The sequence below is a fragment of the Paroedura picta genome, chromosome 7 (assembly GCF_049243985.1).
Source record: "Paroedura picta isolate Pp20150507F chromosome 7, Ppicta_v3.0, whole genome shotgun sequence".
NCBI lineage: Eukaryota > Metazoa > Chordata > Lepidosauria > Squamata > Gekkonidae > Paroedura > Paroedura picta.
The window spans coordinates 120,657,203-120,680,711 of NC_135375.1; the positions used below are offsets into that span (position 1 = coordinate 120,657,203).

General features: G+C 54.8%; 1 protein-coding gene across 19 annotated transcripts in view; it reads left to right on the forward strand.

The window, feature by feature from the left end:
- Window positions 1-20,607, forward strand: part of NDST2 (N-deacetylase and N-sulfotransferase 2) — a 211,608-nt gene extending 191,001 nt beyond the window's left edge. For 17 of the 19 annotated variants that reach the window (XM_077346225.1, XM_077346220.1, XM_077346216.1 and 14 more), the window contains 10 exons: window positions 4,730-4,915; window positions 6,055-6,234; window positions 13,052-13,234; window positions 14,573-14,669; window positions 15,074-15,197; window positions 15,860-16,034; window positions 16,143-16,313; window positions 16,904-17,013; window positions 19,301-19,403; window positions 19,488-20,607. In XM_077346225.1, the coding sequence (XP_077202340.1) occupies window positions 4,730-4,915; window positions 6,055-6,234; window positions 13,052-13,234; window positions 14,573-14,669; window positions 15,074-15,197; window positions 15,860-16,034; window positions 16,143-16,313; window positions 16,904-17,013; window positions 19,301-19,403; window positions 19,488-19,613 (1,455 nt within the window). In that variant the 3' untranslated portion in view covers window positions 19,614-20,607. The remainder of the gene's footprint in view (window positions 1-4,729; window positions 4,916-6,054; window positions 6,235-13,051; window positions 13,235-14,572; window positions 14,670-15,073; window positions 15,198-15,859; window positions 16,035-16,142; window positions 16,314-16,903; window positions 17,014-19,300; window positions 19,404-19,487) is intronic. The other 2 variants (XM_077346235.1, XM_077346236.1) reach the window with 2 other exon arrangements.
- Window positions 20,608-23,509: the final 2,902 nt, after the last annotated feature.

Here is a 23,509-nt window from a genome sequence, read left to right on the forward strand (position 1 = left end):
CAAGGGACTTCGACAGGGTACTAGGGGGGTTATGGACTATATAGACATTTTCCGGAGGGAAGCAGGCAAGGTGTTCTCCTGGAACGAGGAGACCCAAATCGAGTACTTCCGGGAGGGCCTTAACCCGAAGCTCAGGGAATGGGCCGTGATCAAGGGGACGGAAGAAGATCTGTCTACACTGGAGGGGTGGTGTTTTGTGGTCGCCAAGCTGGAAGCCAGCCTGGGTTGGGCCGCCGCACCCCCCCGGGAGGCCAAAGGCGGGTCAGCCGAGGCGCCGAGACCGGGCCCCGACAACTCTCGCCCCAAACGACCCCCGAACCCCGAGCGGGAAAGGAGACGCCGGGAAGGTCTGTGCCTGAAATGCGGGGGGTCAGGACATTTCGCAGCAGCGTGCCAACGGCAAGGGGGGGAGGACCGCGGGCTCTCCCAGGGGGGAGGTGCGACATGCCCCCAGCAGGCACGCCGGGCGGAGGACCTCCGCAACGAACCGGGAAGCGCCCAAGCGACGGGAAACGGCCAGGACCTGCTGTAGACGGCGCCGGGCAGCAGGTCCCGCGGTGCGAGGGAAAACCCCTGCAGCATGAGGCGCGACCTCCGAACGTGGTAATTTTAGAGCTCCGGAACCCGGAGAACGGACTAAGTTGGGTGGGGGAGGCTCTTTTGGACTCTGGATGCGACCACAGCATGGTCCACCCCCAGATAGCCCGGGCTTTGGGGCTACCGAAGCGCATTCGGAAGGTTCCCCTGGTTTTCGTCCAGATGGACGGCAGCCCGATTCAGGGGGGACCTTTCGGGGAGGAGGTGGGTCCTATCGCCATCCACATAGGGGACCACCAAGAGCTGCGGTGGCTGATCCAGGTCCCCGTAGCGGGATATCGGGCGGTGTTGGGCCTGGATTGGCTGAAGGAACACAACCCCGTGGTGGACTGGCGGGCGGGGACCCTGAAGTTCGACTTGACGGTGGGTGCACGGCATCGGGTCCCCCACGAGAATTCCAGCCACAAGAGGACGGCGGCGCGTCCCAGGGGAGCGGCGGCGGCGCAGCAGGAGAAACCAGAGCCCGAGGTCCCGCCAGAGTACCGAGACCTCGCAGCCGTTTTCAGCGAGCGGGAAGCGGACGAGCTACCCCCACACCGCCGCACGGACTGCGCTATCAACATCCCAGAGGGGGCGGTACTACCCAAAGGGCGCATCTACAAGATGAGTGAGGGTGAGCTCAAGGACCTCCGGGAGTTTTTGGATAAAAATCTGGCCCGAGGTTTCATCCGGCCCGCTTCCAGTCCCATGGGAGCTCCAGTCTTGTTCGTCCGGAAAAAGGATGGGTCCCGACGGCTGTGCCAGGACTACCGGGGCCTCAACGCCATCGCAGCGGGGAACGCTTACCCCCTCCCGCTGATCCCGGATTTGCTGGCCCGGCTGGGCAAAGGGACTCTGTTCACTAAACTGGACCTAAGGGAGGCGTACTACCGGGTACGCATCCGGGAGGGGGATGAGTGGAAAACAGCGTTTAACTGTCAATTGGGACAATTCGAATTTAAAGTGATGCCGTTCGGCTTAAGCGGGGCACCTGGGGTTTTCATGAGTCTAATTAATGAGGTGTTGCAGGACCTTCTGTTTCAGGGGGTGGTGGTTTATTTGGATGACGTCCTGATCTACAGCCAAGATCCCCAAGAGCACGTGACCCTGGTGAGGGAGGTGTTAAAGCGCCTGCTGGCAAACCACCTATACGTGAAGCTGGCTAAGTGCGAATTCCACCGTCCCTCCCTGGACTATTTGGGCTACCGCATCTCAGCCCAGGGCATAGCTATGGACCCCGAGAAGGTGCAGGCGGTGCTGGCCTGGGAAAGGCCCCGCACCCGGAAACAGCTACAAAGCTTCCTGGGGTTTGCTAACTTTTTTAGAGGCTTCATCCCCAGATACTCCTCCGTAGTGGCTCCCCTCACGGACTTGCTAGGTACCAAGGGGAGAGGTCCTCGCGCCACGCGGCCCAGCGCAGCGCTCGGCTGGAATGAGAAATCGGAGGCAGCGTTCCTGGCCCTCAAGCAAGCTTTCGCGTCTGAGCCCACGCTACTGCATGTCGACCCAACCCAGCCGATGGTGGTACAAGTCGACGCCAGCGACGCAGCAGCCGGGGCGGTTCTCCTGCAGCGAGACAAGGCGGGACAGCTGAGGCCGGCGGCCTACCTCTCACGAAAATTCGCCGAAACGGAGCGGAACTGGTCTACCTGGGAGAAGGAGGCGTTTGCGATTAAGTTCGCCCTCACCGAATGGCGGCATTGGCTGGAGGAAACAGAGGAGCCGTTCGAGGTCTGGACAGATCACAAGAATCTGGAGGCGCTCCGGCAACCGCGATCCCTGAACGCCAAGCAGATGAGGTGGGCGGAGTTCTTTTCGCGGTACAATTTCAAGCTTGGTCACATCCCCGGCAAAGAGAATTTCCTCGCGGACGCCCTCTCCCATCTGCCGCATTATGGGGAGGGGTACGCTCCCTGCACCAGGTCCGTGTTTGGTGAGGAGCAGCTGGGACGGGGGGTCGTCACTAGGCGGCGGGCCAGGGAGGAATGGGAGCCCGACCCGGCGACCGCCCCGCTCCGAGACCGCCTAGTGGCAGCCTATGGGACAGACGAGGAGCTGGCTGAGCTCCGGGACTCTTTGATTTTGGACTCCGGTCTCTGGCGGAGGGGGGAGGCTGTCTACGTCCCGGAAGGGCTACGACGGGAAGCCCTCAGCCTCTGCCACGATGCTAAGACCGCCGGGCACTTCGGTTTCGTAAAATCCTGGAAGTTGGCCCGGCGGCGGTTTTGGTGGCCCAGTCTGCGGCGGGACACAAAAGCTTACGTCAGTGGTTGTCCTGTCTGCCTGACCTGCAAGCCGGGGGTTGGCAAGCCGAAAGGTCTGCTGCACCCGCTCGAGGTCCCGACCCGGCCGTGGTCAGTGATCTCCATGGACTTTATAACAGACTTGCCTCCCAGCAAGGGGAAAACGGTGATCTGGGTGGTGGTAGATCTATTTTCCAAACAGGCCCATTTCATTCCTTGCGCCAGTGTCCCCAGTGCTTCACAGTTGGCTCGGATGTTCCTGGATCACGTGTTCCGACTGCACGGGCTGCCGGACAAGGTGATTTCCGATCGGGGCTCACAATTCGTGTCCCGGTTTTGGCAAGCTTTCCTGCGCCTGTTAGACATCGAGCAAGGGCTGAGCTCCGCTTACCACCCCCAGACGGACGGGCAGACCGAGCGGGTTAATCAAGTACTGGAGCAGTACTTGCGGTGTTTCGGTTCCTATCATCAAGACACCTGGGTGCCCCTGCTCCCCCTGGCCGAGTTCGCGTACAACAACGCAGACCACAGCAGCACGGAGATGTCGCCTTTTGCCGTCGTCTACGGGACAGACCTGAGACACTTCCCGGAGCTTGGAGAGGTCCCCGCCCGGGAATCGGCCGACCTTCGCGAGTGGGGGAAGCGTGCCGGGAGCTGCTGGAAGTCGCTGCAGGAGCAGCTCCACAAAGTCAAGGCAGCGCAGAAAGAGGACGCCGACCGGAAGAGACGACCAGCTGAGGAGATCCGACCGGGGGATCGAGTTTACCTTTCCACCCGGAACCTACGGTTGAATTTGCCCAGCAAGAAGCTAGGCCCTCGGTTTTTGGGGCCTTTCGAGGTCTTGGCCCCGATCAACGAAGTTTCGGTCAAGCTCAAGCTCCCCAAGAACCTCCGGCACATCCATCCCGTCTTTCACGTGAGCCTTCTAAAAAAAACTCCGGACGGTGACGTTTGGCACCCCGTGTTTTCCCCGCCAGCGCCCGAGGTCCTGCCGGGGGGGGAGCACCACGAGGTGGCGGATATCCTGGACTCTAGACTCCACAGGGGGAAGTTGCAGTACCTCGTGGAATGGAAGGACTTCGCTTTGGGGGACCGGGAATGGGTCTGGGCAGCGGACGTCCTTGCGCCCCGACTCACTGAACGTTTCCACAAGCGGTATCCTGGCCGCCCCGGGGGGTTGGAGAATGGACCTTTGGGGGGGCAGAATGTCGTGGTTCGGTCCTTGGTGGCTTGGGAACGGGACCGAACCCCGCCATCAGAGGCGCCCGCGATCACGGAGGTAGGGCATGGTGATCATAGGCAAGCCGGCAGCTGGGCGCCCCACCCGATCGTTGAGGTGGCAATGGCCGCTAAAGAACCTCAATGTCCCCCTCCACCTTTTGACAAGGGCCCGGAGATGGCCCTTTGTTCCAGGAAAATGGGCCATCAGGAACCCCGGAAAACCTCGCATATGTGCATGAGTCATGATTGTATCAGCATGTTCCCTCCGCAAGTACTGGGTGGGGCAATACAGCCTAAGGAGGTGGGTTTTGTATAAAAGGGAGCTTCCACCTGGAGTTCGGTGGAAGCTCTTACTCCATACCAGCGGACTCCACGTTGCTGAAATAAAGCTTGTTCCTGTTGTATCGTTCACCCAGGCCTGGCGTGACGTTTTCTTCAAAGGGGCACCCTGTTTTTCAGTTAGCAAGCGGGTTCCCGACATAATGTTAGTCATTTGTGGTCAAACCTTGCAAACAAGTGTGGTCAAGCTTCTCTGCTTTGCCACCATGCCATCGATCCCAGTCCTTTCTTCCTTGGTTCAATTGCCTCCCTAGCAACCCCTAGTCATCGTTCTCTGTTCTGCCCATTTTCACATTCTGCAGACTGCCAGTAGTAGAGATGAGATCTGAAAAGCTGCTTTCTGTTTCCAGGAGCATGGGATCCCCACAGACTTGGGCTATGCAGTAGCCCCCCACCACTCAGGGGTGTATCCTGTCCACGCACAGCTCTATGAAGCTTGGAAGGCTGTCTGGGGCATCCAAGTCACCAGCACAGAGGAGTATCCCCATCTTCGGCCAGCCCGCTACCGCCGAGGGTTCATTCACAATGGCATCATGGTGAGACAATGAAACCACTACAGATTATCTAGAGGTGTCTCTGGAACTGGGTGTGTGGGGAGCCCAGTGCTCACTTCAAAACGGGCGTGGACAAAATTGAGGCATTCCATCAAAATCACAAGATGTCATAGTCCTGCTGTATACCACATTGGTCAGACCCCACCTCGAGTATTGGGACCCCATTCTGGAGGCCTCACTTCAAAAGGCCAAAGTAGTAAGGGTTCGGAGGAGAGCCATGAGGATGATCCAGGGTCTGGGGATCAAGCCCTCTGAGGAAAGGCCGAGGGACTTGGGAATGTTCAGCCTGGAGAAGAGGGGGGTGAGAGGGGACATGGTTGCTGTCTTTAAGTATCTGAAAGGTGGTCACTCAGAGTAGGGCAGGGAAAGGTTCCTTTTGGCAGCAGAGGTTAGGACCTGCAGTAGAAGAAGAAGAAGAAGAGTTGGTTCTTATATGCCGCTTTTCCCTACCCGAAGGAGGCTCAAAGCGGCTTACAGTCGCCTTCCCATTCCTCTCCCCACAACAGTAATGGCTTTAAACTACATGGAGAACAGTACCAATTAGATAACAGGAAAAACAATCTTCACAGGCAGAGTAGTTGAGCAGTGTAATGGGCTGCCTAAGGAGGTGGGGAGCTCCCCCTCACTGGTGGTCTTCAAGCAGCAGCTGGACAGATCCTTCTCCTGGATGCTTGAGGCTGATTCTGCCTTGAGCAGGGGGTGGGACTAGATGGCCTGGATGGCTCCTATTATGTATGCAGGGGGTTGGACTAGATGGACTAGATAGCTTGTATGGTCCCTTCCAACTCTGTGATTCTGTTCTATGATCCCTGTATTTTGAGCAATGATCTTTCCACAAGGGTGTTGATATTTCTGAAAAAAACACTTTAGACCACATGGGGAAAATTCCCAGTCAGCTGCTTCTGTGCCCCATTTCCAGACCCCTCCTTGCAGGGAAGGGGGTTGAACAAGAGAGCCTCGTGTCAGCAAACCATCAGGGTCAGCACCTGCCACAGTAATGAAAGTGTTCAAGGCCTGTCAAGGAGTCTCTCTCTTGTGGGACCGGGACTCTGGCACTCCTCTCTTTGCTGTATAATATTGACACCCAGCTGTTATCTTTCCTCTCTCCCTGTCTCACTCAGGTGTTGCCTCGGCAAACTTGTGGCCTCTTCACTCACACCATCTTCTATAATGAGTATCCCGGCGGCTCCAAAGAGCTCGACAAGAGCATCCGTGGTGGTGAACTGTTCCTGACCGTCCTCCTGAACCCTGTGAGTGCTGCAGGATTGGATCCGCCACTGGCTCTTGATTGGGACGTTGATGTGAGGAAACATGAATCTAGCCAGGAGCAAAAAACTAGGGGCAGCAGACTGTGTCCCACTAGGGTTGGGCGCTTTGGCGTCCAAAGTGGCTGTTTGTGCCCGAAGCCTGTGCCTCTCCTCCCTCCCACCCCACCTGGCTGCTTCGGGCGCAAACGGCCGCTTTGGACCCCGAAGCACCCAACCCTCCCTCCCATTAGGTGGCTTTTGGGTGGGTTAACAACCGCTAGGGATCGTGTCGCCTTGGCATCAGTGAGGAGTCCATTCCTCAAAAGGAGGCATCAAAGAATTCCTACTCTCACATCAGTCTCCGTTCTCTCCACCCCAGGCCTCACTTGGTGATCACGCAATTTAAAAAATTATATTTGTATAAAAGGTTTACATAATAGAATCTTAATACAGCCTGAATGGCAATGATAAATTTGTTTTCAGATACCATTTTGGGGACTGTGGCTAAATTTGAAGGGTGCTTTTGGATTAGTGTTTTGAGTTTTGAGTCAGTGCTGTCCTGCTTCTCCCCCCCCCCCCCAGTACCTTCTCGGGGGAACCAGCTGGCACTGCAAGCCTAGGGAGTCTGGCTTCAACCTGCCCACCAGTGAGGCCTGGTGCTTCCAGAGAAGGGAGAAATGTTTCTGACTCGCCTACCACACAGGGGTACTGAGTAGAGAGTGGAGAGGAAGGGCAACGCAAGCCACAAGGGTCGATGAGTGAAGCAAATAAATCAGCAAATACAGTGTGTGTGTACCTGGGGGGGGGGGGTTCAAATAATATTGATGGCTCAGCAGCTCCAGTCTCTCCAGGTGTCCAGGGTCAGAAAGGTGTGCTGAGGCGGCCTACAGAAGCCCTGCACCCATTGTTGGCCTGGCTTCTGGGCCTCTGAAAGGCTAGAGCTGGCAATACCACAGGCCAGTCTGGCCAAGGGTTCTGCTTTGGAACGGTGATGAGGATGCCAAAGGAACCTCAGCTTTTAGCCCTGGCTTCCTAGATGGGACAGAAACTGGGCTGGAAACCTGGTTCCCCCTAATGGCGCTGAGCACAAAGAGCACTGGGAACACTTTCGCCAAGTCCAGCAAGAAGAAAGGCTGAGGGATTTGGGAATGCTCAGCCTGGAGAACAGGAGGTTGGGACGGAACAGGATGGCTTTCTTGAGGGATCTGAAAGGTTGTCACAGAGGCGGGCAGGGAATGGTTTCTGTTGACACCAGAGGAGAGGACCTGCAAGAATGCCTTTAAGCTACGTGTACAATGGTATCGGCTAGATATCAGAAAGATTTTTCACAGAGTGGTTTGATAGTGGAATAGGCTGACAAAAGAGGAGGTGACCTCCCCCTCATGGGCAGTCTTCAAGCAGCAGCTGGACATATAATTATCCTGGAGGCTTTAGGATGATCCTGCATTGAACAGGGGTGGTCCCCAACCTTTTTATCACCGGGGACCACTCAGCGCTTGACAATTTTACTGAGGCCCGGTGGGGGGGGGGTAGTTTACACCTCTAGAATCATAGAGTTGGAAGGGGCCATCTAGTCCAACCCCCTGCTCAACGCAGGATCAGCCCTAAGCGTCCTAAAGCATCCAAGAAAAGTGTGTATCCAACCTTTGCTTGAAGACTGCCAGTGAGGGGGAGCAGCCTATTCCAATGCTGAACTACTCTGACTGTGAAAAACTTTTTCCTGATATCTAGCCTATATCGTTGTACTTAAAGAGGGCTATCATGTCCCCTCTCAACCTTCTTTACTCCAGGCTGAACATTCCCAAGTCCCTCAACCTATCTTCATGGGGCTTGGTCCCTTGGCCCCAGATCATCCTCGTCGCTCTCCTCTGTACCCTTTCAATTTTATCTACATCCTTCTTGAAGTGAGGCCTCCAGAACTGCACACAGTACTCCAGGTGTGGTCTGACCAGTGCCGTATACCCTGTGCCCCTATTGATACAGCCCAAAATGTCATTTGCCTTTTTTACCGCTGCATCACACTGCCTGCTCATGTTTAGTTTACAATCCACAAGTACCCCAAGGTCTCATTCACACGCAGTGTTACCTGGAAGCGTATCCCCCATCCAGTAGGCATGCTTTTCATTTTTCTGACCCAGATGCAGAACTTTACACCTATCTTTATTAAATAGCATCATGTTCTCATTTGCCCATTTTTCCATTGTGTTCAGATCTCGTTGAACTCTGTCTCTGTGTTTCGGAGTATTTGCAAGTCCTCCCAATTTGGTGTCATCTGCAAACTTGATGAGTAGTCCCTCCACCCCCTCATCTAGAACATTAATAAATACGTTAAAAAGTACCGGGCCGAACCCCGAGCACTGAGGTACCCCGCTACTCACCTCTCTGGCAAGACCTGTTGGAGACAAATCCATGCTGACCTCCTTGGATCACCAAATTGTCCTCCAGATGTTTGCAGATCGCTCCCTTTAATATCTGCTCCATTATCTTCCCCACAACAGAGGTCAGACTCACTGGTCTGTAGTTTCCCGGGTCATCCTTCCTCCCTTTTTTGAAGATCGGAATAACGCTTGCTCTCTTCCAGTCCTCCGGGACATCTCCAGTCCTTAAAGAGGTCCCGAAGATGATGGACAAGGGCTGTGCAAGTTCTCTGGAAAGTTCTTTGAGTACTCTCGGGTGCATTTCATCCGGACCAGGGGATTTGAACTCATCCAGTGCAGCTAAATGCCTCTCGACAATATCTCTATCCATGTTAACCTGCCACCCAGACACTATCCTTTGGCTACAGCCATCTCTAGATGTGCCTAAACCCTTTGACCTGTGGGGAAAAACAGATGTAAAATAGGCACTAAGCCTTTCTGCTTTCTCTGCATCTTCCGTTAGAGTTTGTCCATCCGCACCCAACAGTGGGCCTATTGCCTCCTTTACTTTACGTTTGCTCCTCACATAACTGAAAAATCTTTTCTTGTTACAATGGGCTTCCCTGGCCAATCTTAACTCACTCTCAGCTTTGGCCTTTCTTATGATTGATCTACAGTGCCTAGTAACCTGTAGGTACTCTTCTTTAGAGCTCTGTCCTTCCCTCCATTTCCTGAACATTTTCCTTTTCTTTCTTAGTTCCTCTTGAAGTTCTCTGTTCATCTAAATAGGCTTCTTAGAGCTCCTGCAGTGTTTTCGTCTTTCTGGGATAGTCATTGATTGAGCATGCAATAGCTCCTGTTTGAGTAGTGCCCACCCTTCACATGCTCCCTTCCCTTCCAGCATTCTCGTCCATGGTATGACACTCATCATGTCTCTGAGTTTATTAAAGTTTGCCCTACGAAAATCCAACATCCGCATCTGGCTAGAAGCTTCCTTGGCTCCCCATCTCAAAAGGAATTCTATGAGGACATGGTCACTTCCCCCTAGGGTCCCCACCTCCTTCACCTCATCCACCAACTCTTGCCTGTTGGTCAGACTGAGGACGCTTCGCAGAGTTTGTTTCCCAGCACACATCTGGGAAATTGAAGTCACCCATGATGACAAGGTCCTGCCGTTTGGATATTTTCTCAAGCTGCTCACAAAGTGCAGCATCCACATCCTCTTGTTGGTCAGGCGGTCGGTAGCAGACACCAACCACCACACTGTTTGTTTTCCCCTCGCTTATTTTCACCCAGATGCTTTCCACTGTAGATATGCTCTCCTTCACTAGAATTTCCTGACAGGTAAGCCCTTTCCTCACATACAGTGCCACTCCTCCACCTCTTCGATCTATTCTGTTTTTTTTTAACAGTTCATATCCATCCACCATTACATTCCAGTCATGAGAATCATTCCACCAAGTTTCTGTGATGCCTACTAGATCATACCTTTCCATCAGCATGAGAAGTTCCAGCTCTTCCTTTTTATTGCCCATGCTTCGGGCATTAGTATAAAGACATCTGAATCCTTTTACTTTTGGTTCCCTATGAGCTGGCCTTGCCGGTTGGGCTGCCTCCGATCGTTTTCCTTCCATACACTCCCTATGTTGATCGTCTCCTTCCCCTAGTGGCTTTAGTTTAAAGCTCTCCTGATGAATCTCCCCAGGTTCCTGCCAAACACATTCTTCCCCAGTTTCGATAAGTGCAGTCCATCAGGTGCTACTAGGCCTTCCTCAAGAAAGCCTATCCCATGGTCCCAGAAACCAAATCTCTCCTGCCGGCACCAACTACGCAGCCAGTGATTCACCTCCATTATCTTCCTCTCCCGACGCATTCCTCTTCCCTTGACAGGCAAGATTGAAGAGAATACCACTTGTGCCCCCATTTGCTTGAGCTTCCTCCCCAGATCTTGATAGTCTTTTTTAATAGGAGCGATGGTATTCAGGGACATGTCATTCGTTCCCACATGGGCCATCACAAATGGATAGCGATCCGTAGATTTGAGGAGTTTGGGCAGCCATTCTGAAACATCCTTAATTTTCGCCCCTGGTAAGCAACACACCTTTCGGGTTAGGGGGTCGGGCCCAGCCACATAGCGATCCATTCCTCTTAGCAGGGAGTCTCCAATTACCAGTACTCTTTTTTTTTTTTCTCAACTCCATTTCCTTCTGTCCCCCTGGCCTCTTCCCTTTGTCTTGGGCTTTGTTTCGGGACCTCTTCCCTTGTTGACCCTTGCACCTCCTTTGCAAGGGCCTGAAATCTATTCTGGAGCTCCAAAGGCCCTGAGAACCGTCGCGCTCTACGCCGTTGAGTCTTTTTCCGAACTGTCTGCAGAGGCTCCGTAGTGAGGTCAATCTCCTTATCCTCTTCAGGACTGGTTGTATCCTCTTTATTCCGAGTTGCACGGCTGTGGTCTATGAATTCCTCCCCTTTCTTACTTTGGGTCAGAGTAATAATGGTGTCTTCTAATCCCCTTATCCTTTCCTCCAAAAGTCTTACCAGCTTACACTTGGGGCAGATGTAGTACATCTTGTCTTCTGGGAGGAAGGCAATCATGTCACACTCACTGCAGATGATGGGATGAGTGTCCTGGAGGTCCATTGTAAGTTCTCGGCAATGCAAGTACTAGGGAAATATAATCTACTGATTCTAATTACTCAGCCAAGAACCCCAGGCTAAGAGCCACAGGCCAAGAGCCCTTTGTCGCTCGCGCCAAAGGCTCGTGCCTCTACTCTCAACCACTGCCCTAACACTCTCTGATCGCTATGGTACTGTTTAAACATCCCTTCAAAATAAGATACAGACACGCGACAACAATGAACATAAGGAACATTTTATTTCCATGGAAATTTTAACTCATGACAATGACAAATCAATGGGAACCCTGAGCTTGTTTCTCTTCAACAAGACAGTCCCATCTAGGAGTGATGGGAGACAATGACACCCGAAGTGTGTTGTAAAGGGCCGGGGGGGATGAAGTAAAGGGCCGGGGGGGGGGGAGAAGGCGTCCTTCGCGGCCCTCCTCCAATTAATTGATGGACCACTTGTGTTCCGCAGCCCACAGGTTCGCTATTAGGGGGTCTGTCTGGCCCCTTCCAGCTCTATGATTCTATGTGCAGCCCCTCCCCCCCCAAACACTGAGGGGGAGGCCATTGCTTGTGACTTTCCTGGCGATATACTAACCCCTACAGAGAGCCACAGAGCAGGGGAAATGTCTGGTGCCCAAGAGGAAGAAGAAGAGGATGTTTTTTTCAAGACCAGAGTGTGTTCAGCGGCGGAAGGGCTGTTTCGGGATATTCCCTCCTGAGAAGCGATTCTGGCATCTTCCTGGCTGCGGCTTTTACACGTTAGTGCTGGGGAGGAAGCTGTGCCAGTGGGAGAAGCGTGCTGGGCTTGTGATGGCTCCCCTTCCGCTCACCTGCTCGGGTACAAGAAGATCCCTCAGCACAGCCCAGTGGGGCTAGGCTGCTGCTGCTGGGGGCAGGCAAGGCAACCAGCCCATCCAGGGGGCTTACACCTGCCATGCATCATCTAGGTGTTCTAGACTGGGAGGGAAGATGGTTACACCTGATGGCAAGAGCCAGCTGCAGAAGGCCCATCAAGTTGCAGACCAGATGCTTGGCAGCCAGGGTGGCCTCATGGGGAGTATGTCAGGGAGACCCAATTTTGAATCCCAACTCAGCCAGGTGACCTTGGCTCAGGTACACTCTCAGCCTATCCTACCAAACAGGGGTGTTGTTGCAAGGATAAAATGGGGAGAAAGGCAGGGTATATATGAAACAGATTCCGTAATCCAGCTTCCATCACCCATCTTGCTGTTCTCCTTCCTCGCGAAATGGACCATTCCCCAAGAGTCTGGGCCCTGAGCACCAATCCCTCCGCCTCACCTCTCCTTGTTTCTTATCCTCGGGGGCAGTCCCAGGGCCAGCTTATATAAAATAGCCCTGGGCCTGCCCCCGAGGTCCCAAGGGACCAAGCCCTCTGAAGATAGGTTGAGGGGCTTGGGAATGTTCAGCCTGGAGAAAAGGAGGTTGAGAGGGGACATGATAGCCCTCTTTAAGTATTTGAAAGGTTGTCACTTGGAGGAGGGCAGGATGCTCTTCCCGTTGGCTGCAGAGGAGAGGACACACAGTAATGGGTTTAAACTTCAAGTACAACGATTTAGGCTAGATATCAGGAAAAAATTTTTCACAGTCAGAGTAGTTCAGCAGTGGAGCGGAGCGGAGCTTCTGCAGGGCAAGTGGGCAGAACACAAAAGGGGCAGGAGGTGGTGGTGGCCAGACATGACTGGGGGGGGGGACTAGGCAGTCAGCTTGGCGATGTGGGGACATTGTGGTGCTCCTTTGGCCTTGCCTCAGGGGTATGAAAGGGGTGGGCTCGGACCACAGGCATAGCCTCTGCAGATCCTTCAGTCTTCGGGGGCTTGTTGGGACTGATGCAAAATGCTGTGGTTTTTTTGCTTGCCTTCTCCACAGATCAGCATTTTCATGACGCACTTGTCCAACTACGGGAACGACCGCCTGGGGCTGTACACCTTTGAAAGCCTCGTCAAATTTGTACAGTGTTGGACCAACCTTCGCCTTCAGACGCTGCCCCCCATTCAGCTGGCCAAAAAATATTTTGAAATATTTTCACAGGAGAAGAACCCTCTTTGGCAGGTGAGAAGGTGCACTGATGCAAACGACAACCTCCCTTGCCAACTCCAGGGCCCCTCTGGGTTTGCCAACAGGCAGGGCTCAGAGCTGGAAAGGTCCCGGCCCTGGCCAGTTTAATCGACACCAGGGATCTTGAGCAAGTTTTGCTTGCTGGAATTCAGTCTCCTTTGGGGGAAATAGTGGAGGAGGCGGTTCCGCAGACACGAAGGTCCCGGAGCATTGAGGGTTTTAAAGGCGAGAACCAACACCTTGAACATGATTCGGTCCTCAGTCTGGAACCGGAAAGCACCGGTCTAATTTGTACTCTCCTCTGGGTCCTGGTAAGGGCCCGCCAGCCCCAGGCTGGACCAGCCGAAGCTTTCAGAGCATCTTCAAAGGCTGCTCTGTTGGGAACAAGTGGCAGCAGCCCATTATGGAGGGGACCATTGGATGTCGACAGGCAAGGAACTAGTGGCTGCAACTGCTGAAGGTGGTCGAACTCCTGGCAGGCAGCATTTGTAGAGCAAGAGGAGAAGGAGAACGTCCCATGGACTCCTGAAGGCAGGCAGCAAGGTCAAGGGTCCTCACAGCCCCCCCCCCCCCCATCACCACCACCACCACTGAGGGCAGGAATGATGGCAGCATTCGAGTGGCTCAGCTGGGCAAACCAGCCTGCCTTCTGCCCTCTGGGACTTTGTGCCCAAATGCCACTTTTGGGCCTTCTGTATTGAATGCACTTCCGTCATGGAGAAGATAATTTGCCCATGGTGGAAGGAAGAAGAGTTGGTTCTTCTATGCTGCTATTCTCTGCCTGAAGGAGTTTCAAAGCGGCTTACAGTCGCCTTCCCTTTCCTCTCCCCACAACAGACACCCAGTGAGGAAGGTGAGGTGGAGAGAGCCCTGAGATTACTGCTCAGTCAGAACAGCTTTATCAGTGCTGTGGCAAGCCCAACGAGCTGTTATGTGGGGGAGTGTGGGATCAAGCCCAGCTTGCCAGATTAAAGGTCTGCACTCCTAACCATGACACCAAGCGACATGTTAGAATGAGGGCCCTTTGTGACGCCTGCTGAAACAGACATCTCAGGAGGCGAGCCACTGGCTACCTTGACTTGCAGTTTAATAGATTTTAAAAATTCTTGCCAGTTGTTAAGAATAAAAAAGGGTGGAGAAGGCTGTTAAGTGTCGAGTCCAAGTGCAAACACCAGCTTCACTGGGTTTTTTTTTGGGGGGGGGATGTCTATTTCTGGGCATTTTATAGGCTAGATGGTTTGGGGGGGGGGGGGCTGAAGGCGCCGTCTGCTGCTACCTGTGATGCCGTGCTCTCTGCACATGATCTCAAGTTCGGTCTCTCCTTCGGTGCAGAACCCCTGCGATGACAAGCGGCACAAGGACATCTGGTCCAAGGAGAAGACCTGTGACCGGCTCCCCAAGTTCCTCATTGCTGGACCTCAAAAGACAGGTGCTGCCGCTCAGAGGCCCCTCGCTCCGACTTGTGCTGTGTGCCGGTCTTCTTTGTGTGCTGTTGGTTTCTCTTCTTGGGCTGCTTCTCGGGCACCTTGTTGAGCTTCTATGCCCTAGGCCTCAGTGCTCCTGCATTCCCTTGGCAAACCTGGGAAGTGGGGAATGGACAGGGCTGCTAATGTCCCCTAGTGGCTCAGGTGTGTCTTGGAGCCTGTGATGCCATCCTGCTGGGCAGACTCCAGATCTTTCCACCCTCATCGCTCAGATGCTGCCTTGCGAGAACCAGCAGACCTGCCTGCCCCAGAAAGAGCCATTGCAGTGGATTCCTTTGGGTCCAGAGTGAGCATCGCAGCAGCTGGGTCAAACATTCATGACAAGCCTCTCTTTTCACGTCTTCTGTAGGCACCACAGCTGTGCATTTCTTCCTCTCCATGCACCCCGCGGTGACCAGCAACTTTCCCAGCCCGTCCACCTATGAAGAGATCCAGTTCTTTAATGGGCCCAATTACCACAAAGGGATTGACTGGTAAGCAGGAAGCCCCACACAGGCCCTGTCCTCCCTGCCAGCTTTGGCTCATAGGGCCCCCAGGTGGTGGGCCCCTGTGGCTTTTGGGCCTCTGATCTGCCTTGGTCGGCCACCGGAAACCTTGTTGGCCTTGTAGGTGCTCCCAGACTCAGATAGGCCTGTTCTGTTGCCAGCTGCCCTCTGAAACAGCTTCCACAGGGTTGGGGGTTAGTCTGAGGAGGAAGGCTTGAGTGCCCTGGGGCTACTGCTTGGCACTACCGTTCATGCAGAAGGGAGGCATCAGGTATGGCCCAGGAGCCCTAGAGAAGAGCAGCCCGTCAGTGGGCCAGCAACTGCCTCTGTGAGTGGCCCAAGCCAACTGCTTCCTGGGAGCACCAGTGCATGGCACGGGAAGGACTTTGTCTGGCAATGGAGCCTCTTGCGCTAGCCCCGGGGGAGGCCAAACCTGCGGCTTGGAAAGGCGGCCACTTTCCACTGCCAGCATGCACACGTCACTACTCCCTTCTCCACCATAGCTGTGCCAAACAAGCAGCACCACCCCCTTGCCAGAGCTGGGCCAGCGGTTGTGTCCGCAGAAGCCTGCCCTGGCCAGCATCCTCCTCTATGCGCCCTGCCTTCTGGTTCCCTAGGCCTCCGTAGACCCATCTGTTTTTCTTTTGCAGGTACATGGGGTTCTTTCCTCTCCCCTCCAATGCCAGCACAGATTTCATGTTTGAGAAGAGTGCCAATTACTTTGATGCGGAGGCAGTCCCCAAGAGAAGTGCAGCTCTCCTCCCGCGGGCCAAAATCATCACTCTCCTGATCAACCCAGCGGACCGAGCCTACTCCTGGTACCAGGTAGGCCCTGGCCTCCGGACAAGGGAGCGGCGCTGCCAGGCAGAGGGCTCGGGCCGTGGAGGCCGCAGGAAGGGGGGGCAATTTCTCAGCAGTCTTTCTCTCTCCCAGCACCAGCGTGCTCACAAGGACCCCATGGCACTGAACTACACCTTCTACCAGGTGGTTTCTGCCGGGTTCCAAGGCCCTCCGGAGCTGCACAACCTGTGGAGCCGCTGCCTGAGCCCTGGATTTTATGCCACTCACCTGGAGCGATGGCTGGCCTATTATCCCTCAGGACAGGTAAGGTGACCCTAGAAACTAAGGAGATGGGGCTTTTTCATTTGGCCTTGAGTGGTTCTTTCTTGATCACCCATGACAGCCAATTCCCCCCCCCCCCCCACACACACACACACACACAGTCCCCAGCTGCCAGGCAGTCTGTGGAGCAGCTGGGAATCAAAGCAGAAAGCCAAGCTGCCATGTTTTACAGTGCAAAAGATCGGAGCTTTGCTACTTAGCCAGCTGCCGCCAACTGTGGCTGTCTTGGCCTGTCCATAGGAAGGAACTGCGGAATGGGGAAGGGCTGTGCATGCAGTCAGCCACTTGGAACTTGCAGGCCTGAGAGTGCCAAGAAGGGAATGCAAGCAAGTTCTCTGGCGGCTGGGTTCTGCATGCTGTTGGGAGGAAACCGGTCCTCATCCCTAGCGGAGCCACATTCCCCCGATCCGCTCCTCGCAGGAAGAGGAAAGAGCATTTGGGTGCTGCTTGCTCAGCATTAGATACATTTGGGGGGCTGTGGGCTCAAAGCGACGTTCCATAGATCTCTTGTGCTGAGCCTCGGGACCTCTGCTCCTGGGCACAGAAGCCCTCTGAACGTCTCCTTGCTTCAGATCCTGATTGTGGATGGACAGGAACTCCGCCACAGCCCCGCCTCAGTCATGGAGAATATACAGAGATTCCTGGGGGTCACACCACTCTTCAACTACACCCAAGCACTCAAGTAAGGATTCTGCACATCTTGCGGGGAGGGGGTCTCCCCAGGTGCCCAGGCCTGTAGATGGGGGGCTCCAAGTACATCTGCCTGGGTCTGAACTAGAGCTTTTTCTCCAGCAACAGTTGGAGCTAAAATAGGGGCGGAGGGAGGGAAAGCCAGCCCCCCCACGACAGACCTCAGCTGGGTCCGAGGGCTCGCATGCTAGCTCACGTGCTTGGCGCCCCTTCCTGTCCCTGGGGCTTGCCTGCCTGGTTAGATCCACGCAACCTGTCATCAAGAACTGCCCCCCCAGCCGAACCTCCCATTAGTGCCTGGCCAGTAACTGGAGTCACATAGGAGCGCTGGAGTTAGGATATTTAGATTTTAATGATGTAAATATAAACTGATTTAAGCCACCCTGTGTCCACCTCCCAGTATTAACACAGTGTGGGGAAAGCACCCCTAGATTGCTCGCTCTCTGGATGAAATTCAGGAGCAAGAGAAGCAATTTCAAGCCTGCATGTATGACCAGGAAGCAAGTTTGCAAGGGGGGGGGGGGTCCACTGACATGAGTAGGCACATTTATGACCGCAGGTTTGGCATCTGTGCATGCTTAAAATTGTATTTTGAAAGGTAGCTCCTGCTCTGTTGGGCAACTGGATCCCTTTCAGATGGAGCGGTTTGCTCTGGGTTTTGAAGCCATCACTCTGAACAGAACAAGGTCTGAGTCTGGCGGCCCCTTTAAGACCGCCAAGTTTTATTCAAGGTAGAAGCTTTGGTGTGCCTGGGTGTGTCTTCAGATGTGCATATTAGAAAGCTTATCCCTTGACTAAAGCTTGGTGGTTTTATAGGGGCTGATGGACTCAGACTGCGTTCCGAGACTTCAGACCCACACAGCTGCCCATCCGAACCCCTCTGAACAATTTTTAGCACCCAAACTGATGATTCTCCGCCTTGCACGTGGTTAAAGCAACTGGTTGGCAATTCAATGTAATGTGCCATCCAATGCAGTTGCTTTCAAGGGGCTCCTTCACGCATCTCACGCTTGGCAAGGAATAAAGCCAGTTTTCAGCACAAGCGGAGAAGGGAAGATTCAAACCCCTGACCCTTCTCTTTCTTGCTTTCCCTGCAACCTGATCCTTGGCCTATCTATTTGGAATCAATTTAATTTGGGTTTTTTATAATAAAAAGTTTCCATTTTTCCATTATTTGGTAAGTGACTCAAAGACCCAGGGAGGTGGAAGGGATCAGAGTGAAAAAAGGGAAAACAGAAAGCCCTCGCCGAAATAGCGCCCCCTGCCACTGAACCCCAGAGGGTCTCAACCTAATCCTGCTGCTGCTGCTGGGGGGAGGGGGGACTCTTACACCAGGGAAGAGAAACTGCAGGGCTAGGGGTAGTCTTCTCAGAAGCAAGGAAAAGACATAGCTCCAGGGAAAGCGGAGACCCGTGACGGACCCACACACCACCACCGGTCACTGGATTGCTTCTCAGCTCCGTGCCCAGCACTGGCATTTGACTAGGTTTACTTGTCTGGATGCACATTTGTAGTAAAAAGCCACCATGGCCACCATCTCCAAAAGAGCCCCCCTCCCCACCCCCTCCCCACTTCAGGTGCCCCATATTTTAGCTTACAACAGCAGCCATCCCTGCCGCCTGCCACGGGCCAGTCTCCTGGGGGAAGGGAATGTGGGGGCAGGGAAAACAGAACCTTGCCCCACAATAAACCCCCCACACCGCCCTTCAGATACCGCACCCATTGCTGCCCACCCATCCAGATGGACTGGATAAGTGCAGTGCCTGTTCCAAGGAGCTGAAAGACCCAGCAATTCCTGCCAGGCCACCTCCATTGCTCACACCCTTCACTGTGGCTCTCTTGCCCGTGAGGCTCAGTGGCACAGGCGCCCTAATTACCATACCCTCCCTATGCCACTGGCTGCCCCCTCCTTGGACTGGCCTTCAAGCAATGGCCTGCTGGCAAGCTGGGGGAAATTGACCCCAGGGGGGTGGGGGAGGGAAGCAGCCAGGGTTTGCTGCTTGGGGCCTCTGTGTTCCACTGGGCACCCTGCGCGTGACTTTGGAAAGCAAAGAAAGAGGGGCAACAAGGTCAACGTTTTGTGAAAGGGACCAATGTCGCTTTCTTTTATAAGGAAGCTCCCTTTTATAAGGAAGCTGCAGAATTGTCCAAACTTTTATTTGCTTCCTTAAATCACAAGGAAAGGGGGAGTTCATATAAATATTTTAATAAAAGTAACTAAAAATTCTGATGGGATATAAAATTAGTTCCGTGCAAGCATCTACCTGTGTCCTGTGCAGGTTTGATGAAGCCAAGGGGTTTTGGTGCCAAGTTCTGGACGGTGGGAAGACCAAGTGCCTGGGGAAGAGCAAAGGGAGGAAGTATCCAGAGATGGATCCCGCGGTGAGTAGCTGGTAGGGCTTCTCTTGTCCAGAAGGGACTGCGGCTGCCCACTAACAGTGTCCTTTCCTCTTGGCCTGCCCACAGTCCCGCCTGTTCCTGGCAGACTTCTATCGCGAGCACAACATCGAGCTCTCCAGGCTGCTGAACAAGCTCGGACAGCCTCTACCCACGTGGCTGCGCGAGGACCTGCAGAGCTCCAGCTGGGGCTGAAGGAGAGGACTCTTGTGGCCGCCCTCCCTTCCCAGGCAGAAGTCATCCGAGAACGGAGCACGAGGAACCTGCTTGGGAACTTGAATGGCGGGGCAGTGGAATGCCTGCAGGGGGCACCTCCAAGTGCCTCCCACCCTGCTGTTGCTGCGGGCTCCCCCGTGCAATGCATGCAGGCTATAATCTTTGGGGCAGAACCGCCCAGGGCTGGAGGCTCCACAGAAAAACAAGAGCAGGCCAACACCCATGGATGCCCAAGTCTGACTATTGTGAATGTCCCCTTGGGGGGATTGTGAGAGCCAAGCATCAAGAGAAGGGGTATCCCAGGGGCAGGGAGGAAGCACAGAGGCTAGAGCCAAGGCACAAGGGGCTGCCAGAGTGACAGGCCGGCAGCCTCTGCTATTGGCTGGGCCGCTGTGTTCTTGTACAGGGGGTGCCAGCAATTTCCCGCTCATTGGCACCACAGCTGGGGGAAGATGCCCGGCAGGAGGGTTAGTGGCCCAGCCACCTCCTGTCGCTGAACCCCATCACTTTGTCTCAGCCACATTTTCTCTAGTTCCACAGGAGCCAGCCAAATGCCTGCCTTGCCTTTCCAGATGCGCCTTACATGGAGCAGAATCAAGTGCCAGGCTCACTGGAGGGCGGGGGGTGATGCGTGCAACTCCTCTTTGGTCTTCTCCCTTATTGTAGGGAGAAAAATGGCTTCAGACCAGCTTATACACGGACCCTTAGTTCCTGTCTGTTTTAAATGGTGGTCTTGCCATTGCCTGTAAATTGGTAGGAAAACATACTGCTTCATCCCATGCGTCCCCAAGCTGGGCAGCTCTTGTTCCCCCCCCCCCCCAAGCCCTGTGGCGAGAGCAAGGAGGGCGTGCCCCCCAGCCTGCACTGGATTCTTGTAGAGTGTCATTCACATTGAATGAGGACGATGATGACGATGCATCAGTTCTTGGCTCTTGCAGCTGAGCACAACGTCTCAATAAAAGGGTAGACAGCATTTGGAGACAAGCAATATGGGACTTGGTTTCTTGGGGGGTGGGTATAAGCGTACTTGAGAACAAGGGCCCCTGACATCTTGCCTGGCACCCTCCAGGCCTTCCCCCAGCAAGGCTTCCTATTGGTTGTTCAGATTTTTGAGAAAGCTGCTCTGGCACCAGCTGCCATCCCCACCAAAGTGACTGTGCCATGTGGCTTAAGATCGGCCTCAGAAGCCTTTTGGCTGGCGGTGCCTCCTGAGGTAGCCATTTTGCAGCAGGCAGATTTCCAAATATGAGACCTGCTCAAGAAGGCTGGGCAGCAAACTGGCAGGTGGCTGCTGGTCGCCCAAGAGCAAAAGCCACTCACTGGTCCTTGCCTCAGGAGCCGCAGCTCAGCACCTCTGGCTGGTAGCAGAAACATGCAGCTGCTTTGCCTCCTCCCTCCTAAAACAAGCAGCTGCAGGTTATGGTGTCCTTTCCTAGTGCCACTGGCATCAGGCCAACAGCCCGTGTGTGTCTTCTCACAGCCCTGCAGCCACATGTTCCAACAGGTCACCCTGACCAATGGTGATCCCTCACCCACACCCGGGACTATCAGTGCCAGCGAGATGAAGCGATGCCTGCCCTGCCCTGCCCTGCCCTGCCCTGCCCTGCCCTGCCCTGCCCTGCCCTGCCCTGCCCAGCCCAGCCTTCCTTGGTGACCTCCCAAGCCCAGCTTCAGCCATTGGAGGAACCCTCCAGCTGTGCCCACGTTGCTGCCCTGCCCTCTGGAGTGCCTTGCCTATGGCATCGGTTTGCTCAGTCACTTTGTCCTCTAATCCAGCGGTCCTCAACCCCCGGGCTAGGGACCAGTACCGCTCCTCCTTGTCCTCCTCCTGGCTGCTGCCTTGGGGGCTGCCCTGCCACCGGCTCACCTTTGGTGCTCTCCAGCGGCCACCATGGCTGGGGCTCCCCCATGGCATGGCACTGCACAACAGCAGGCGGCGGGAAGTCAGGGGCACCGGGGGGGGAAAGAAGAAGAAGAGTTGGTGCTTATATGCCGCTTTTCCCTACCCGAAGGAGGCTCAAAGCGGCTTCCAGTCACCTTCCCATTCCTCTCCCCACAACAGACACCCTGTGGGGTGGGTGAGGCTGAGAGAGCCCTGAGATTCCTGCTTGGTCAGAACAGCTTTCTCAGTGCCGTGGCAAGCCCAAGGCCACCCAGCTGGTTGCATGTGGGGGAGTAGGGAATCGAACCCAGCATGCCAGATTAGAAGTCCGCACTCCTCCTAACCACTACACCAAACTGGCTCTCATGGAGCAGGGGCTCAGGTGGCGGCGACGTCCCTCGGCAAAAGACTACTCCCTCCCCCGGGCCTCAGTAAAATTGTCAAGCGTTGACCGGTCCCCGGTGATAAAAAGGTTGGGGACCACTGCTCTAATCTGCACTTAGGCCGCCCCCCCACACACAAAAAAGAATGTGCAGGGGTGTGTGTGCAATTTTCACAGAGCTAGCAAGAAGCAGCATTTGTGCAGAAGTGTGAATGAGTCCAGAAAATCAAACGGGATGAGGACCAGCTCATCTGAGAGGTGAGTGTAAAGGAGGTGACGTAGCCTGATCCCTAAGACTGTGGAGGGGTTATTCAGAAGTAAGGAAGGGAAAGCAGAGATCCAGGACGACACACACACCACCACCAGCGACCGATTGCTTCTCAGCTCCCTCCCCGGCTCTGGCATTTCCCTGGGTTTACTTCTGTCTGGATGCACGTCTGTAGTAAAAACTATCGTGGCCGCCCCCCTCCCAGCCTTCACACGTGAGGAGCCTCAATACAAAGAAGCAGCAAACTGAGAGATGGTTATTACTCATATAATAACACAAAGAATTCAGGGAGGGGAGGACAGAGGCCTGCTTGGAGTTCCCATGAGCTCTGTAATCTTTCCCTTTCACTGCTTTGGTGGTTTTCATTCAACTCTCCCTTTGTCAGGGCCTGGCTGAGGTGCCAGAATAGAAAGGGAAATGGGACTGACACCCCGCCCCCCGCATCTGATCCCCCGCCTGCCCCAAAACAGTGTTGCTGCTTCCCCTACTCCTGGACCTGACTGATTTGGGTGGGAATTCTGCCAGCACCTGCTAGCCACAAAGAAGCAAGTCCAGGAAGAAGGAAGTGCGGAGAAGACCAAGCCACGCAGGGCCTGGCAGCCAGATGCCACGGGAGGGGGGAAACGTGTGACAAAGTCACTGGGCAAGGAAGACTGTGATTGCTCTCTGGAACTCGCCCACTGTGGGAGGTTGGTCCCTCACGGCGCCCACTGGCAGCCTCCTCCAGACACTCCTGCTGCTGCTGCTGCTGCTGCTGCTTCTGGCTCCCGGAGAGCCGGACTGGGGCAGTGCTGAGGCTCAGGAAGGTTCCGGGAGACCCAGGGTCGAATCCCTGCTGCCCGGAGCAAACAGCACCCTGGCCACAGCTGCTGGCCAACCGTCCTCCTTGGGCCATCTCGGGAGGCTTCTTGTGGCCAGATGTGCTAGCCACCACCCATGGGGCTCCCAGGCCACGCTGGGGCCTGGCTGCTTGCACTGTTCTAACAGCACACGGCCAATGAGATATGATCAGTGGATTAGCACCCAGGAGGCCACAGATGCTCGTGCTCAGCCTGATCTACCCCACAGGGCTGTTGTGAAGATGCAATGACGGAGAACGATGGGCCGGGGAGGGGGGCCTGATTCCAAGCCAGCAGAGCTCTCCTTAGGAGGGGGAAACATTTGCATCCAGACGCAGCAGACCAAGTCTTATCCCAAGCCTCCCCCAATTTTTCACCACCAGGCCAGCTTAAGGGGAGGACCCCCCCCCCCCCAGCACTGAGTCTTGGCCAGAAGAAAGATGGGAGGTGCCAAGGCGAAGGCAGCTCCACTCAGGCAACAGAAGGGAGGGAGAGAAGCGTCCG